Genomic DNA, 14,668 nt, shown 5'->3' on the forward strand with positions numbered 1-14,668 from the left:
ATAGGTGAGATCACTTAAGATTTCCACCTCAGGTTCACTAAGAACCTTTTCTGGATCTGACACAAACTTCCTCAACATAGAAACATGGAACACCGGGTGAATTCTTTCCATAGAAGCCGGTAAATCTAGCTTATATGACACAGGCCCGATCTTCTGCAAGATCTCAAAGGGACCAATGTACCGTGGGGCCAGTTTACCCTTCTTTCCAAACCGACCCACTCCCTTCATTGGAGACACCTTGAGCAATACCATATCCCCCTCCTGGAACTCTATCTGCTTCCTACGGATGTCTGCATAACTTTTCTGTCTGCTTACAGCTGTTCTGATCCTCTCTCTGATGATAGGCACTAACTTGCTGGTTATCTCAACTAACTCTGGCCCTGCAAGAGTTTTCTCTCCTACCTCTTCCCAGCAAACAGGTGTTCGGCACTTCCTCCTATACAGAGCTTCATAAGGGGCCATCCCTAGGCTAGCATGATGGCTGTTGTTGTAGGCAAACTCCACCAGAGGTAGATGCTGCCTCCAAGAACCGCCAAAGTCTACACACACATTCTCAGTATATCTTCGATGGTCTGGATGGTCCTCTCTGACTGCCCGTCTGTCTGTGGATGGAAAGCAGTGCTGAAATCCAACCTTGTGCCCATTTCCTGCTGCAGACTCTGCCAAAATCTGGAGGTGAACTGAGGTCCTTGATCTGATACTATCGACACTGGAACTCCATGCAACCTTACTATTTCGTCTACATACGCCTGCGCCAACTTGTCCACAGAGTAGTTACTCCTGACTGGAATGAAGTGAGCAGATTTCGTGAGTCTATCCACAATCACCCATATGGAGTCTAGTCTGTTAGACGTCGCCGGTAACCCCACTACAAAATCCATAGCTATGTTCTCCCATTTCCATTCTGGAATCGGCAGTGGGTTAAGCATTCCAGCCGGCTTCTGGTGCTCTAGCTTCACCCTTTGACATGTCTCGCAGGCTGACACGAACTGTGCCACTTCTCTCTTCATTGCTGGCCACCAATACACCCTTCTCAGATCTTGATACATTTTGGTGGCTCCCGGGTGAACGCTATACCTCGCATTATGAGCTTCCCTCATAATGTCTGCCTTCAAACTACTATCATCTGGTACACATAACCTCTTACCGTGCCGAAGAATCCCCTCACTATCAAATCTGAACTCTGCACTGTTGCCAGACTGAACAGTCCTGGCAATTTTCACTAACTCGGGGTCTTCGTGCTGTTTCCGAGCCACTTGCTCTAGAAACACTGGTGTCACTCTCATCTGTGCGATCAAAGCACCTGTACCAGATAACTGCAACTGTAACCCTTCTTCCACGAGCGTGTAGAAATCCTTCACCACCGGTCTTCTCTCTACTGCAATGTGGGATAAACTGCCAAGTGACTTTCGGCTTAAGGCATCAGCGACAACATTAGCCTTGCCCGGATGATACTGGATCTTACAATCGTAATCACTGAGCAATTCTACCCACCGTCTCTGCCTCAAGTTTAACTCTCTCTGACTTAAGATGTGCTGCAGGCTCTTATGATCCGTATAGATCTCACACTTTACCCCATAAAGGTAATGCCTCCACATCTTAAGTGCAAAGATAACAACTGCCATCTCAAGATCGTGTGTCGGGTAATTCAGCTCGTGCTTCTTCAGCTGTCTAGAAGCATAAGCTATCACTCTGTCATTCTGCATCAACACACAACCTACTCCCACTCGGGATGCATCACAGAACACTGTGAAATCTTCATCACTGATCGGCAGAGCTAACACCGGTGCTGAAGTCAACCGTCTCTTCAACTCTGCAAAACTCTCCTCACATTCCTCTGACCACACAAACTTCTGATTCTTTCTGGTCAGTCTGGTCATAGGAGCAGCTATCTTCGAGAAGTCCTGAACGAACCTCCGACAGTAGCCTGCCAAACCCAGAAAACTCTTGATCTCTGTCACTGTAGTGGGTGTAGGCCAGTTGGCTACTGCCTCTACCTTTTCGGGATCTACTGCTATGCCTTCCTCTGATACGACATGTCCCAAAAAGGAAATGCTCCTTAGCCAGAACTCGCACTTGGAGAACTTGGCATACAAGCCATGCTCTCTCAAGGTTTGAAGCACTATCCGCAGATGCTGGGCATGTTCCTCTACATTCCTGGAGTACACCAAGATATCATCAATAAAGACGATCACAAAACGATCCAAGTACTCCCTGAAAACCCTGTTCATGAGATCCATGAATGCTGCAGGGGCGTTAGTCAACCCGAACGGCATCACAAGGAACTCATAATGCCCATATCTGGTTCTGAAAGCAGTCTTGGATACATCTCCTTCCCTGATCTTCAACTGGTGGTATCCGGATCTCAGATCTATTTTAGAAAAACAACCTGCTCCTGCCAGTTGGTCGAATAGATCATCGATCCTGGGTAATGGATACTTATTTTTGATAGTGACTTTGTTCAACTGTCTGTAGTCGACACAAAGTCTAAGAGGTCCATCCTTCTTTCTGACAAATAATACTGGAGCACCCCAGGGTGAGGTACTCGGGCGGATGAAACCCTTAGCTACCAAATCCTGTAACTGCTCTTTCAACTCTCGCAACTCTGCTGGTGCCATCCTGTAGGGAGGAATAGAGATCGGTCTGGCATTGGGCATCAACTCAATCTCGAACTCTATTTCCCTATCCGGTGGTAGTCCTGGAAGCTCTTCAGGAAACAAATCTGGGAATTCTCTAACAACTGGGACTGAGGATGGTTCCCTAACCTGACTGTCTAGCTCTCTCACATAAGCTAGGAACCCCTAACACCCCTTCCTTAACATCCTACGAGCCTGGAGGGCTGATATCAAACCCCTAGGTGTCCCTCTCCTGTCTCCTCTGAAGACACACTCTGACCCATCCTGGTCTCTGACACTGACTACCTTGTCTCTACAATTCAGGGTAGCAGCATACGTAGATAACCAGTCCATCCCTAGAATGACATCAAAATCTGTCAACTCTAGAACCACCAGGTCAGCTGGAAGGTATCTACCCTCTATGCACACTGGACTGAACCGACAGACTGACTCTGCCAAAGATGGATCACATTTGGGTCCACTGACCCATAGAGGACACTCTAACTCAGACATCATCAGACCCAACCTCTCTGCAGCTCTAGAAGAAATGAAAGAGTGAGAAGCACCGGGGTCCATTAAAGCATACACCTCTGAACACCCAATGATGAGATTACCTGACACCACCGTGTTCAAAGTGTCTGCCTCCTGCTGAGTCAGGGTGAAAATCCGTGCTGGGGCTGACGGACCTGCACCTCGGGAACCCATCCCTGATGAAGAGGCTGCCCCTCTTCCTCTTCCTCTGCCACTGCTTGGTGGTATGACTGAAGCTACTGGCTGTACTACACTGCCCGCACTCATCTACTGGGATGGTGCAACCAAAGTCGCCTGAGGACATTCCCGTGCATAATGTCCCTCCTGCCCACATCTATAGCAGGCGGTGGATTCCAACTGACAAGCTCCTCTATGCTGTTTGCCACACCTCTTACACACTGGAAAATCTGTGCCAGAACTGGAGCCACTACTCATTCCCAGACCCGACTTAAGCCTGTTCCAGAACTTGCCTCTCTTTCCTTTGAATTTCTCCCATCTCTTCTTACTCGCACTTGCCGTACTCTGTGAGGAGGAACCTGGTTTAACACCAGTAGACTGTGCCTTGACTACACCTTGACTTATGGCACTGGCCTCCATCTTTCTAGCAGCATCCACAATAGAGTGGAAACTTTCCTTCTCCGCATGAAGAATCAAAGAGAAATACCTGGGATGAAGCCTTGTGGCATATCTCTTTGCCTTCTTCTGATCTGTATCATATGCCTGACCGACATATGGCAACAATTCTAGGAACTTATCTGTATATTCATCAACGCTCATCTCCTCCGTCTGTCGCAACTGCTCAAACTCCACAACCTTTAGTTCCCTGGAACCGTCAGGAAAAGCCCATCCAGCAAATTCATTGGCGAACTCTTCCCATGTCATACTCTCAAGTCTCGGGTCCACATAGTTCTTGAACCATTCTCTAGCTTTCTTGCACTTTAAAGTGAACCCTGCCATCTCAATGGCTCTACCATCATCTGCTCCCAACTCACTTGTTATCATTCTGACTGCACTGAGATACTCAAAGGGATCATCTCCTGTATTGCATTTAGGCGCATCCAACTTTAAGTACTCAGTCATCTTCACCTTACTTCCCCCTGAAGAACTGGGTTGCTGTGCTTCCACAACAGGGGCTACTGGTTCAGGAGGTGGTGGTGGAGGAACTGGTTCCCTCACTTCAGGCTGTACTAGACTTGGATGAACAGGTGGGGGTGGATACATGTGATATGGTGGATAGAAGGAAGGATAGGGCATATATGGCATGTAGGGTGGATATGGGGCAAAGTTGGAGTAATCCGACGTGCCTCCCATCGGATACTCTGGGCCCTGAGGAAAGGGTGGATAGCCAAACCCCGAGGCCTGTGCGCCTCCTTGGGACTCCCCCATACCTTCTTCTGACCTTCCTACACCCATGCTTACATCTTTACTCTGATCCTCTTCCATCACATCTCTTTCTTCTACTGACCTTCCCCCTCTGCTTACTCCTCTCCTGCTCTCATCAGAAGACCTTCTAGGGTCTTGTGACGTTCCTTCCCTGCTTGACCTGTGAGATCTTGCCCTTGGCAAGGCAGGTGGACGAGCAGCTGTACCCTCACTTGCAGGTGGGACTCCAGTCAATCTCGCGGATCGACGAGTTCCTCGCATCTTCACTTGCTGGAAAAACAACAAATCACATAACACATAAGCAACACATAAAAAAAAAATGCACATGCAGAAATCATGGCATTGCACATCAGCATATAGACAGGACTAACATTCTATCCTCGTGGACATGTTTTCCTATGATGCTTGACCTGCTAAACCGCTCTATGAGCCCAACTCTCTCTCTATAGGTCCGACCATGTGAACCTAGGGCTCTGATACCAATCTGTAACAGCCCGGAAACCGAACTGCTACCGGCACTAGGATCCAGATCGACGTAAGGTCGCCGGGACCCGTAGTAAGCCTGCTATTCTGTCTGTATACCTGTGAAATCCCATACATGATCATACATGTTCTGTAAAAACATAAGACTTTTCTTCATTTCAAGGCTTAACCTGTGCATGCACTCTCTATGTTCTCTACTAATCCCTACTAGAGCTCCTCATGGCTCTAGGCGGATCAAACTCATAATGTTAAGCCTGGTTTTGCTCAGAAATATACAACAAGAAAGAAACATACATACACTGATCATGTGACTCCACAAAGGGATTACAATTCTTATCAGTCAAGCACCATTCTATACACTGGACATATACACTAGCTCTATACATTTACATGTCCACACTAGCTATTACACTACTCTGTACTCTTCCTGTACCCTGCTGAGTTGTCTCTGACCTCTGAACCTGCACAACTGGAGTTAGGGGAGAGGGATGAGCTACTATAGCCCAGTGAGTAGAATAGTAATAAAATCACAGGTGCTAAAACATGCTCTCATGGAATGCAACACATAATCACATCACCTCGGCCGGACGGATCAAAACTCCCTCTATCTCATCTGGGGTACCGGAGTACCATGTGTCTGGTCCCCGTAGGGCTGTTCCAGGTCTTTCCTCTGAGGGCTAATGAATCCTCATGAAGTCCGTGCCGTCTCATAGAAACAATGTACAAGGAGCAGTGCCAAGTACAAGGATAAATGCAATGCATCATCTTTGTGTACACTAATGCACTCACCCTATAGCATAATCATGATGCATGAAGCATGATAAAATATTCAGTTCTCATATGAAAACATTAAGTTAAGTTCCACTCACCTCTGGCTATCGCTGAACGGACTCTGCAGGTTCTGACACTGGACTCACTGCTGACTTCCCTGATTCCTCTGGTCCGTACCTACACAGATGGACTCAAATGAGGGACCAAACTCACTCAAGAACATCTCTATGAAACTCCCCAAAACCCCTCTAAACGATCCTAAAACCATCATATAAAACATGCAAAAGAAAGCTGGACAGGGCACTTTCGGCGGCAGGTTCGGCGGCCGAAACCCCACTCCAGAGACGAAACTCATGCATGTTCGGCGGCACCTTCGGCGGCCGAAGGTCTCATCCAGAGACGAAACTCACACACTTTTGGCGGCCGAACTCCCTCTTTCGGCGGCCAAAAGTCTCTTTCTAAACCGAAAGCCTCGCTTTCGGGGGCAACCTTTGGCAGCCGAAACTGCCTCCACAAGGGGTTCGGCGGCCGAACCTGGTTTTGCCCGAAGGGCAGAACCCTGCTCTGTTTCATGCAAACTTTGTCCAAAAACCTACAAACATGCATAGCAACTACTCCCAACTAGCATATACACATATATATGCACAAAGGGGTCTAAACCTACCCTAAACCCCCAAACAAACATAGCACATAACACTTAAACATGTTTGAACACCACAAATCACCAAAAACCTCACCTAAACCTAAACATGCATACTACCCATACAAACTTCATAAAACCTTTCAAAAGCATCAAAGAAGCTCAGGATCTTCACTTACCTCTTACACAACTTAAGGATGAAGGATCCTAACGTGGAGATATGAAGAAAAGCTCTTCCAAAGCTCCAAGCTTCAAAACTTGGTTATTTTGCTCAAAACCTTCCAAAGTCACCAAAACTCTTAAAACTCTTGAAAGATTTGATGAAAATCATGGAAAACATAAAAGTCAACGTGGGAGAGGCTGGAACTCACCTCTGGCTGCAAGTGGAGGAGAAATACCCTCCTTCCACCGACCCTTGGCCCTTTTATAGGTGGCTGGCCAGACCACCTTCGGCAGCCGAACGTGAAGCCGCAACCATGCAATGTTCGGCGGCCGAAAGTGACCTTCGGCGGCCGAACCTTTGCATTGCTCCCTTGTTGCTTTTCTTTCAAAACTTAATACTTTTAACACTTCAAAACATGAACACAAGGGAAAATACCGGTAGAAAACATATGTATTACCCTTCTCGAGGGTTCCGACACCCGAGATTCCACCGGACTACAGGAATTTCGATGCCGGACTCGAGCCGGGTATTACATAACTAGTTTCATTATTATAATAATATTATTATATCTATTGATTTTCTTGTAGTTATAAATAATTTAATGATATAAAAATTAATTCATGGAAAAAATTATAATTAATAAATTTTAAAAGTAATAATAAATTAATTATCAATGGATGAGAAAACTCTAAAACTAAAATTAATATAAAGTTTTATTTATTTCATAAAAAATATATATTTTATAGTATTTGAAACATTAAAAAACATTTTTTTAATAAAAAAACAGTAAATCATTTTAAAAAAATGACTTTCTCTTTTAAAAGAAAATATTTTATATAATTAATATTTTTATTAAAGTTTTTATATATAAATTTATTAATAAATTTTATTTTTAAATTTTAAATTAAATAATAAAAATAACTTTATCTCATTAAAAAATATAGAAAACATTTCCAAACATAAAACATTTTCAATTAAAAACCAGTAACTATTTACATATTATAACATATAATATACACTTCTAAATAAAAAAATTAATTATTATATAATTATTAATTATAAAGTACATATGTGTAAATAATTAAGTATAAAAATAAAAAAAATATTACCTAATCATTATAATATAAAAAATTCACTAATTAATACATCAATTTTGAAAAATTTATTATAACATATTTTATCATTAAATATTTTATCATTTAGTGATTATAGTTTTAAAAATTTTATTAATTAATTTTTTAGATTTTTAAAAAAATTTATTAATTAGTCTTTATATTAAGTATATTTTAAAATTTTTTATAATATTTAATGATTAAAATTAATAGAGAAATTAATTAGTAGATTTTTTAAAATATTAGAGATATTTTAATATATTTTTTAAAATTAAAAAATTAATTTATAAGAATTAAATAATAATTTTTTTAAAAATAATATAATTATTATATATTGACACCTCTATATTATATAATATAAAATATATAATAACTATAATATAAATATGTTACAATTACATTTAATAATTAAATTGAATACTATTAAGTAAAAAAAAAGTTATATTCTTCCTCAATTGATGGAAATCAGAATAATGAAAGATAATATTCAAGTTTTTTTCTTTTTATATTAAAATTTAATTTTTAAAGTTTTTTTTATATTGATTTTAATCATTAAATATTGGAAAATTCTAAAATGGGAAACTAATTAATTTGATTTTTAAATTAATAAATTAAATAATAAATTTTATTAAATATAAAAAATTAAATAGTTATTTTCCTAAATCAAACTGATCCAACCTACTAATCCCGCCTGATTTCCATTTTAATAATAATTATTAAAAAGAGATTGGGCAAGCAAAAATTCGGATGGGGGCATTTTTGGAAATATAGTACAATTCGAGGACAAAAATACAAGAAACGTCGGGTGCAACTTTCAAAGATCATTACAGAACAACTGAACCACACGCTCTCACGCAAACAGTGGAACCCACAGCTGGACTTAATCAAGCTGAAAGTGATGTTCACACGATGACTTGCGCGTGGGGATATCGAAGGACAGTGAAGGGCGGCTGCGGAAGAAGACAAAAGGGTAAGGGCGCGTTTGGGATAGAGTAATGTGGGCCAAATAGAAAAGGACGTGGAAATGAAAAAGGAAAAAAAGAGAAAAATAAACAAGCAGAGGTGGAGAAGAAATGGTGGTGGTGGTGGGTGGTGGGTGTCTTTATTCTATTTGGAATTATTACCTTGTGGATTTTATTGTGGGCTGGGTCACAGCAAAGCAAAGAACAAGATTGGGAGAGAGAGAGAGAGAGAGAGAGAGAGAGAGAGGTGGTGGTGATGGTGGAGAGTTTCAAGAGAGGAGACATGCCCAAGTTCTTCCCAACACCTCAATTCTTTGCTTCTACTTGACTTACCAGATCCCAAAAGGTCTCTCTCTCTCTCTCTCTCTCTGTCTCTTTTTTCTTATACCCATCCATTTATCATCCATTATCCAGTCTCCATCCTTGGCATTGTTTTTAGCTCCACCTGATAACTCTATTTCTTTTTGGTTTCTCTTTCTGATTTCTGTCCTTTTACCTTTTTTTTGCTTGTTTCTTGTACTTTGTGCATCTGGGTAGTGATTATTTTTGTTCATGGAGTCCATGTGGTTTTCTGTTATTTGCTGTTTTGTGTATGCATGTGGAGTTTGAGATCACTGTGATACTTTTTTCTAAAAATCAAAAAATTCTTTTTGTTTGCCTTAGATTGTTCAGATTGGATTTTTCCCCCCCTCCTTTAATGGTAGTGGATTTTGTTTTAATATATAAAAAATTTTCCTCCACTTTTGGTTAGTTCTTTTTCTCCACTTAAGTTCCAGTTGGATAAGTGTTTCCTTTTATTGCCTCTTTGATTTTGCTCTGCTAAGTCTGAGGATGTCTTTGTTGGATAACGTATTGAACGGGTTATTAACAGTCCGGTATGCTCATTTCATCTGGTGGTTTCTGTGATTGGACTTTGTTTTCATGATTATTCAGTGTTAAGGGTGATTGGATTGTTTTTACAAACATTCATGTTAGGCTCTTAATTCGTCTTACACTTGATTATACTTAGAAAGTTCTATCTCATCAGCCGATTGAATATAATAATGTCCTTTTGATCAAGTTTCGAGATGGTTGCAGTTCTATAGATTTGTTTTGCATCCATGCTTTTCCTGCTGCATGCCAATATTAATGACTGGTTTAGACTATTTGCTTTTGTGGGTTTGGTGGAGGAAATACACGTGGCTTTACTAATGCTGTTGGCTGCTTCATTCTACCTCCACTAGTGGAAAATTTGCATGCGTGCCCATCTTCCTCAAGCTTGATGTGGAATACCACTTATGGTTTTTTTAGCTGGGAGTTTTCTTTTGGGTCTCATGCAATGCTTCTGAATATTCTGCTTTACCACTTGGAATTTGTAGTAGAAATCAGGTCTTTTTTTCCCTTGCATGTTCATTCTCAATTGCTTACAGCTTACACACGTGCGCATTGGTAGCTTTTGCAAACACATGTTTGAACACAGTCATAGTGATGGGGAGTTAAATGGGGTTAGCTAGCGCACGAAGCAATCCACATTTGTAGGTTTCGGGGAGGGTTGATGTATGCAGCCTTCCCCTGCTTTTTAGAGACTATTTCTGGAGACTTCAACTCATAACCTCAATTCACAATTGCAGTAACTTTACCATTATACCAAGGCTACCCTTTTATTGATGGGGGTTCAGTTTTGGAATAATCTTGTTATTAAGATAGGCTCACAAAAGGTTTCTTCTCATAAACTGTTTAAAGAAGTATGATGAAGGGTTGGAAATCTTCAAAATCTTATGTGGCAACTGAGAAGGAATTCATAGAGATGGTTGCTATATAGATGTTTTTTTTTATATATATATATATATTTTTATTTTTTATAACTTATATTTCTACCTTCCGAAATTTAACTCTTTGGAAACTAATCAATGAGAAATTTATGTCATTTTTTCAAATTCATTCTATGATTTGAGACTTAGATTTTGTTTGTAATTGAAATGCATACCTGTTAGCTTTAAACTAGTATCAAATTTCAATTGAATTCAAATGTTGTTTTTGAAATGAATGAATAACTGAATCCTCTTTTCCTTTTTTCCCGTAAAATTCCCTATATAGCATTACTAAAGAGAGAAACTGGGATGGAAATGAAGGTTAAGTTGTTGCTTTTGTTTAAACAATGAAGAATGAAGAGCATTTAACTCTTGTGGAATTCATTTGCAAACTTCCATCAATTTTATTAATTTAAACCTTTGTATTTTAATAATTTATTTTTTAAGGTTTAAAACATGGAAACTATGAAATAGCAAATGAATTCCGAAAGTTCTATAGAATTTAATTGTTCCAAATCGGAGGAAAAAGTGTCAGAAGCTAGCATTTTTGTCTTTGCATTTCTAAGTATTGAATTGACTTGATTGGGATAGTATCTCAGTGGGCATTTGAGATTCCAATTCTAAGCAATAAAGAGGTGCTTCATTTGGCTTTTTTATCATGCAAAATCTGTATTGAGAGTGTTTTAGTCCCATCTGCAATCTATTTCCTATCTAATTTGGTTATGAATTTTGCAGTTTCATCTTTATATTACTAAGGCAGCCTAGCTCATTGTATATTGTCTTTTCAGCTAATCAGTAATCTTAAAAGCCAGCCAAAAGACAAGTGCTTTGTTGAGGATTTTCTTCAAATTTGAGACGCATAGATAAACTAGATGGCTGTACGAATTCAGAACTTGCCCAAGAAAAATTTTGGTCAAGCCAACTTCAGTTTTAGTTGCCCATCATGGTGGACTTCAAATGAACAGCAACAGTCATTATCCAAGAATATAAGCTTTAAAGTGGAATCTCCAACCCAACTTTATCACAAAGCAAATCATTTAGGTCTTCAGCTCTTGGACCAAGAATCATCTTCAATTCGATCAATTGGTCAATCTCACAATGAAGTGGGCACTGGGGGGGAGGCCAATTCACAAGATCAATGCATTTCATCTGAATCTGGTATATACTTTTGGTTGGATAAATTTTTTTTTTTTGCATTATATTATTTATTCTTTCCCCTCTGGATACATGCAGTTAATAAAGCATAGATTATTGCAGTTTGCAAAATGAGTTGAAAGGGAAAGAAAAGGATAATGGGGGACAGTGTTCTTTTTCCTCCCCCTCCTTCCCTTGTGGATGAAATTTATGCAGTTCCTGCTAAATGAGAGCTATATGATTCAGTCCTGATATATGTTTGGACTCAATAATTTGGTTACCCTATGAATCTCTCTCTTTCTTCCTCTCTTGCTCTCTTTTTCAGTTCTCATCTATGAATCTAGCTAATCTTGCAAGAAGCTAACAAATGTCAGCACCTTTTAAAATATCAGTTCACAAGGCTGTTAACTATATTTGATGCAAGAAATTTAAGATCAGTTTGTGCAAGTATTTTGTTATTCAAATGATTTTATATCTATTGCACAGTGTTAGAAGCATTGAGATTTCAATGGAAAGAAGCATATGAATGTTCTATGGGATGTTTTCAGCATGGAAATTGATCAGTAATCAATCTACTTTCCATGTGGTTTTGCTGCATTTTATGTTGCTGAACAATTTATACATATATTTTTCCTGTACCATGTCTTCGCTTAAATTGTGTGCATGTATTATTATACAGTTAGATTTTTTTTTCCCGGATCTGATGGTAGTTTGAAGGTTTAGTGTTTATTAAATCAGCCAAGTTGATTTCTTCATGTGTTTCTTTTTGCATTTGGAATCTTTGTAATTACTTCTCAGCTGTCAATGGTTTTATAGTGTCTCTACTCTCTAGAAGGAAGGATTTTATTTTTTAATCAAATTTCCAAATTTGCTTGCTTACTTTGTTTTTCATCATTAAAGAATCTTATATTAAAAAACTCATCCTCTTTTTCGGATTTAAAATGCTTGTTGCTGTTTCAGTTATGTATGCCCAAAATCAACACCCTAATGTTGATAAGTAACATATATTTTGTAAAATGAGACAGTCAAGGGGAACATATATTCTTTCATTACTTTTTGGAAAATTGTATTTTTGAATGTATTCCTCTGATATTCGCATTCCTATTTGTCATGGGTGCTGATGTTCTATGCTTTATGCTTGTGGCTGAATGGGTTGCTTACCTGAATATTGGAAAATGGTCTCAAATTAGTGAGTTATTGTTCTGTGTGCTCAGGTCAAGATGAGGGTTGTGGGAAAGGTGCCGAAGGCAGGATGAAGCCAGTTTTCTTGTTTAGTACTCCAGAAATTGCACTTGATCCTTCACAGACTGACAATAGTCACTCAATGGTGTGTCCCTTTTTTTTTAAAGAAAACAATGGTTTAAAGATATTTTGATTTGTGGTAAACTAATACTTCTCCTTCAGCTTCAGGCTCGAGCTCCATTTCCCCATGCAGATAATTACGTAGGTGGACTATTTACCCCATATGGACGGCAGGACATTGTAAGTTTGTTTATATATTGTTCTTTTGCTGCCCATATGCAGGCACTTTGTGCCATGCAGTTGTTTTCATGTAGGAAAGTTGTGTGACCATTGGACTATTTTATTTTCTACAAGTTGTGCATGTGTTGTTGATAGGTATAATATGTTGAAGGAATCTTCCTAGTTTAGTAGTATGATGTATCAATTGTTTTGCAGTTCACTGTTAATGAGATTTTTCACTCCCAAATCATAGGTCAGATGGGCAAGATGGATTCTAGTCCTTTTAAAGTGATAGTTTGAGCCTCATTTTCTCTTGTTTATGTATTTTTGTGTTTTGTGGTAAGCTTAGTTTTCTTTTTATGGTACAAGTATATTTGAGAACTGACTAGATTCAGCCTCAGCTGGGTTCTCAGATGGTGGGGATGACAACGACACGGGTCGCTTTGCCCCTTGATCTAGCTGATGATGGGCCCATTTATGTTAATGCAAAACAGTACCATGGAATTCTCAGGAGGAGACAATCACGTGCAAAGCTAGAGGCTCAGAACAAACTTGTCAAAAGTCGAAAGGTACATATAATCTGCATATATCGTCAGGGCATTGATTTACTACTATGGAGAGTCAGTAGTTAAGTTATTGAGAATCTCATCAAGCCGATGTTATTTTTAGAAGCAAAAATTGTTTGATACCATCATTGTAAGAAAATGCTAATAATAATAACAACAGTAGTATTTTTCTTTATATATGATCTACTGACCGAGTTACTGGGTGGAATGCAGCCATATCTTCACGAGTCTCGGCATCTGCACGCATTAAATAGGGTTAGGGGATCTGGTGGACGCTTTCTTAGCACAAAAAAGCTCCAACAGTCTGATCCAACTTCCTCCAGTAACAGGCATGTCATCTTGGACACCATTCAGCTGCATCAAAATAATGAGACAACAGAACATGGAAGTTTCTATTCAAGAACCAGCCAATCTGGTAATTCAAACACAACCTCCTCTGGTATGACCAGTGTCTCTAACGATGAATCCATTTTTAGGCAGTCAGATCACCGTTTCGCAAGCCTAGCTGCACATATCGGTGGTAGCATCCAAAGCAGTGGGGGTCTTATGTGCAGTGGAACTTAGAACTATGCTTCCAGTTGTCCGGATACCATTCCGGGCGGGCAATTCATCCTTGGCTTTGTCTATTTCTTGCTATTATAAGCTATCACGTTTTGTTATGAAATAAGCTTCTGACTTAACTGTGGTGTTTGCTTTTACGAGTCTCATGTTTGTGTTTAACGTTACTGAAAAAAGTTTGCTTTTGGGATTTTGCATTGTTGGTGTTCATCCATTACTTAGCTTACTTCATGTGATGGCCAGAGATGTGAGGTTTGGAATTCGAACTCAGTAGAAACTAATTATAAATGAAACGTTTGTTTGTTATTTTGACATGCGTTGGTTGGAGACTTTAAAAGATATATCAACAGACTTTGTCCAATTATGCTGACGTGGAGCATGATTAGCCGCTAGTACTTGTAAGAATCTTAGCTTTGCGGAGGCTATTTATTTATTTTTTTGAAATGGATGGAGGCTATTTATTTATCCATTCTGTTAGCGTTTGCCGCTCGACGAAGTA

The 14,668-nt window shown here is 39.6% G+C and overlaps 1 protein-coding gene across 6 annotated transcripts; it reads left to right on the top strand.

Annotated features, from left to right (window-relative positions):
• Positions 1-8,801: 8,801 nt before the first annotated feature.
• Positions 8,802-14,481, top strand: LOC110604046 (nuclear transcription factor Y subunit A-3). 6 transcript variants are annotated; one of them, XM_021742099.1, is made up of 7 exons: positions 8,802-9,006; positions 11,239-11,608; positions 12,799-12,911; positions 12,989-13,066; positions 13,447-13,614; positions 13,825-13,940; positions 14,088-14,481. In XM_021742099.1, exons 2-7 carry the CDS (start codon positions 11,323-11,325, stop codon positions 14,173-14,175), a joined length of 849 nt encoding a protein of 282 aa, XP_021597791.1. In that variant the 5' UTR covers positions 8,802-9,006; positions 11,239-11,322; the 3' UTR covers positions 14,176-14,481. The 6 variants fall into 6 exon arrangements, with proteins under 6 accessions (XP_021597791.1, XP_021597785.1, XP_021597790.1 ...); XM_021742095.2 differs by adding an exon at positions 9,802-9,940 and having other exon boundaries at positions 8,850-9,006; positions 13,825-14,481; XM_021742093.1 differs by having other exon boundaries at positions 13,825-14,481.
• Positions 14,482-14,668: the final 187 nt, after the last annotated feature.

This window comes from Manihot esculenta, chromosome 16, assembly GCF_001659605.2.
Source record: "Manihot esculenta cultivar AM560-2 chromosome 16, M.esculenta_v8, whole genome shotgun sequence".
NCBI lineage: Eukaryota > Viridiplantae > Streptophyta > Magnoliopsida > Malpighiales > Euphorbiaceae > Manihot > Manihot esculenta.

Coding starts and splice junctions, on each gene's coding strand:
- LOC110604046 (XM_021742093.1), top strand. CDS start 11,323: ATGGCTGTACGAATTCAGAACTTGCCCAAGAAAAATTTTGGTCAAGCC. Junction 13,067..13,446: donor CATATGGACGGCAGGACATT/GTAAGTTTGTTT, acceptor ATTCAGCCTCAG/CTGGGTTCTCAGATGGTGGG. Junction 13,615..13,824: donor AACTTGTCAAAAGTCGAAAG/GTACATATAATC, acceptor GGTGGAATGCAG/CCATATCTTCACGAGTCTCG.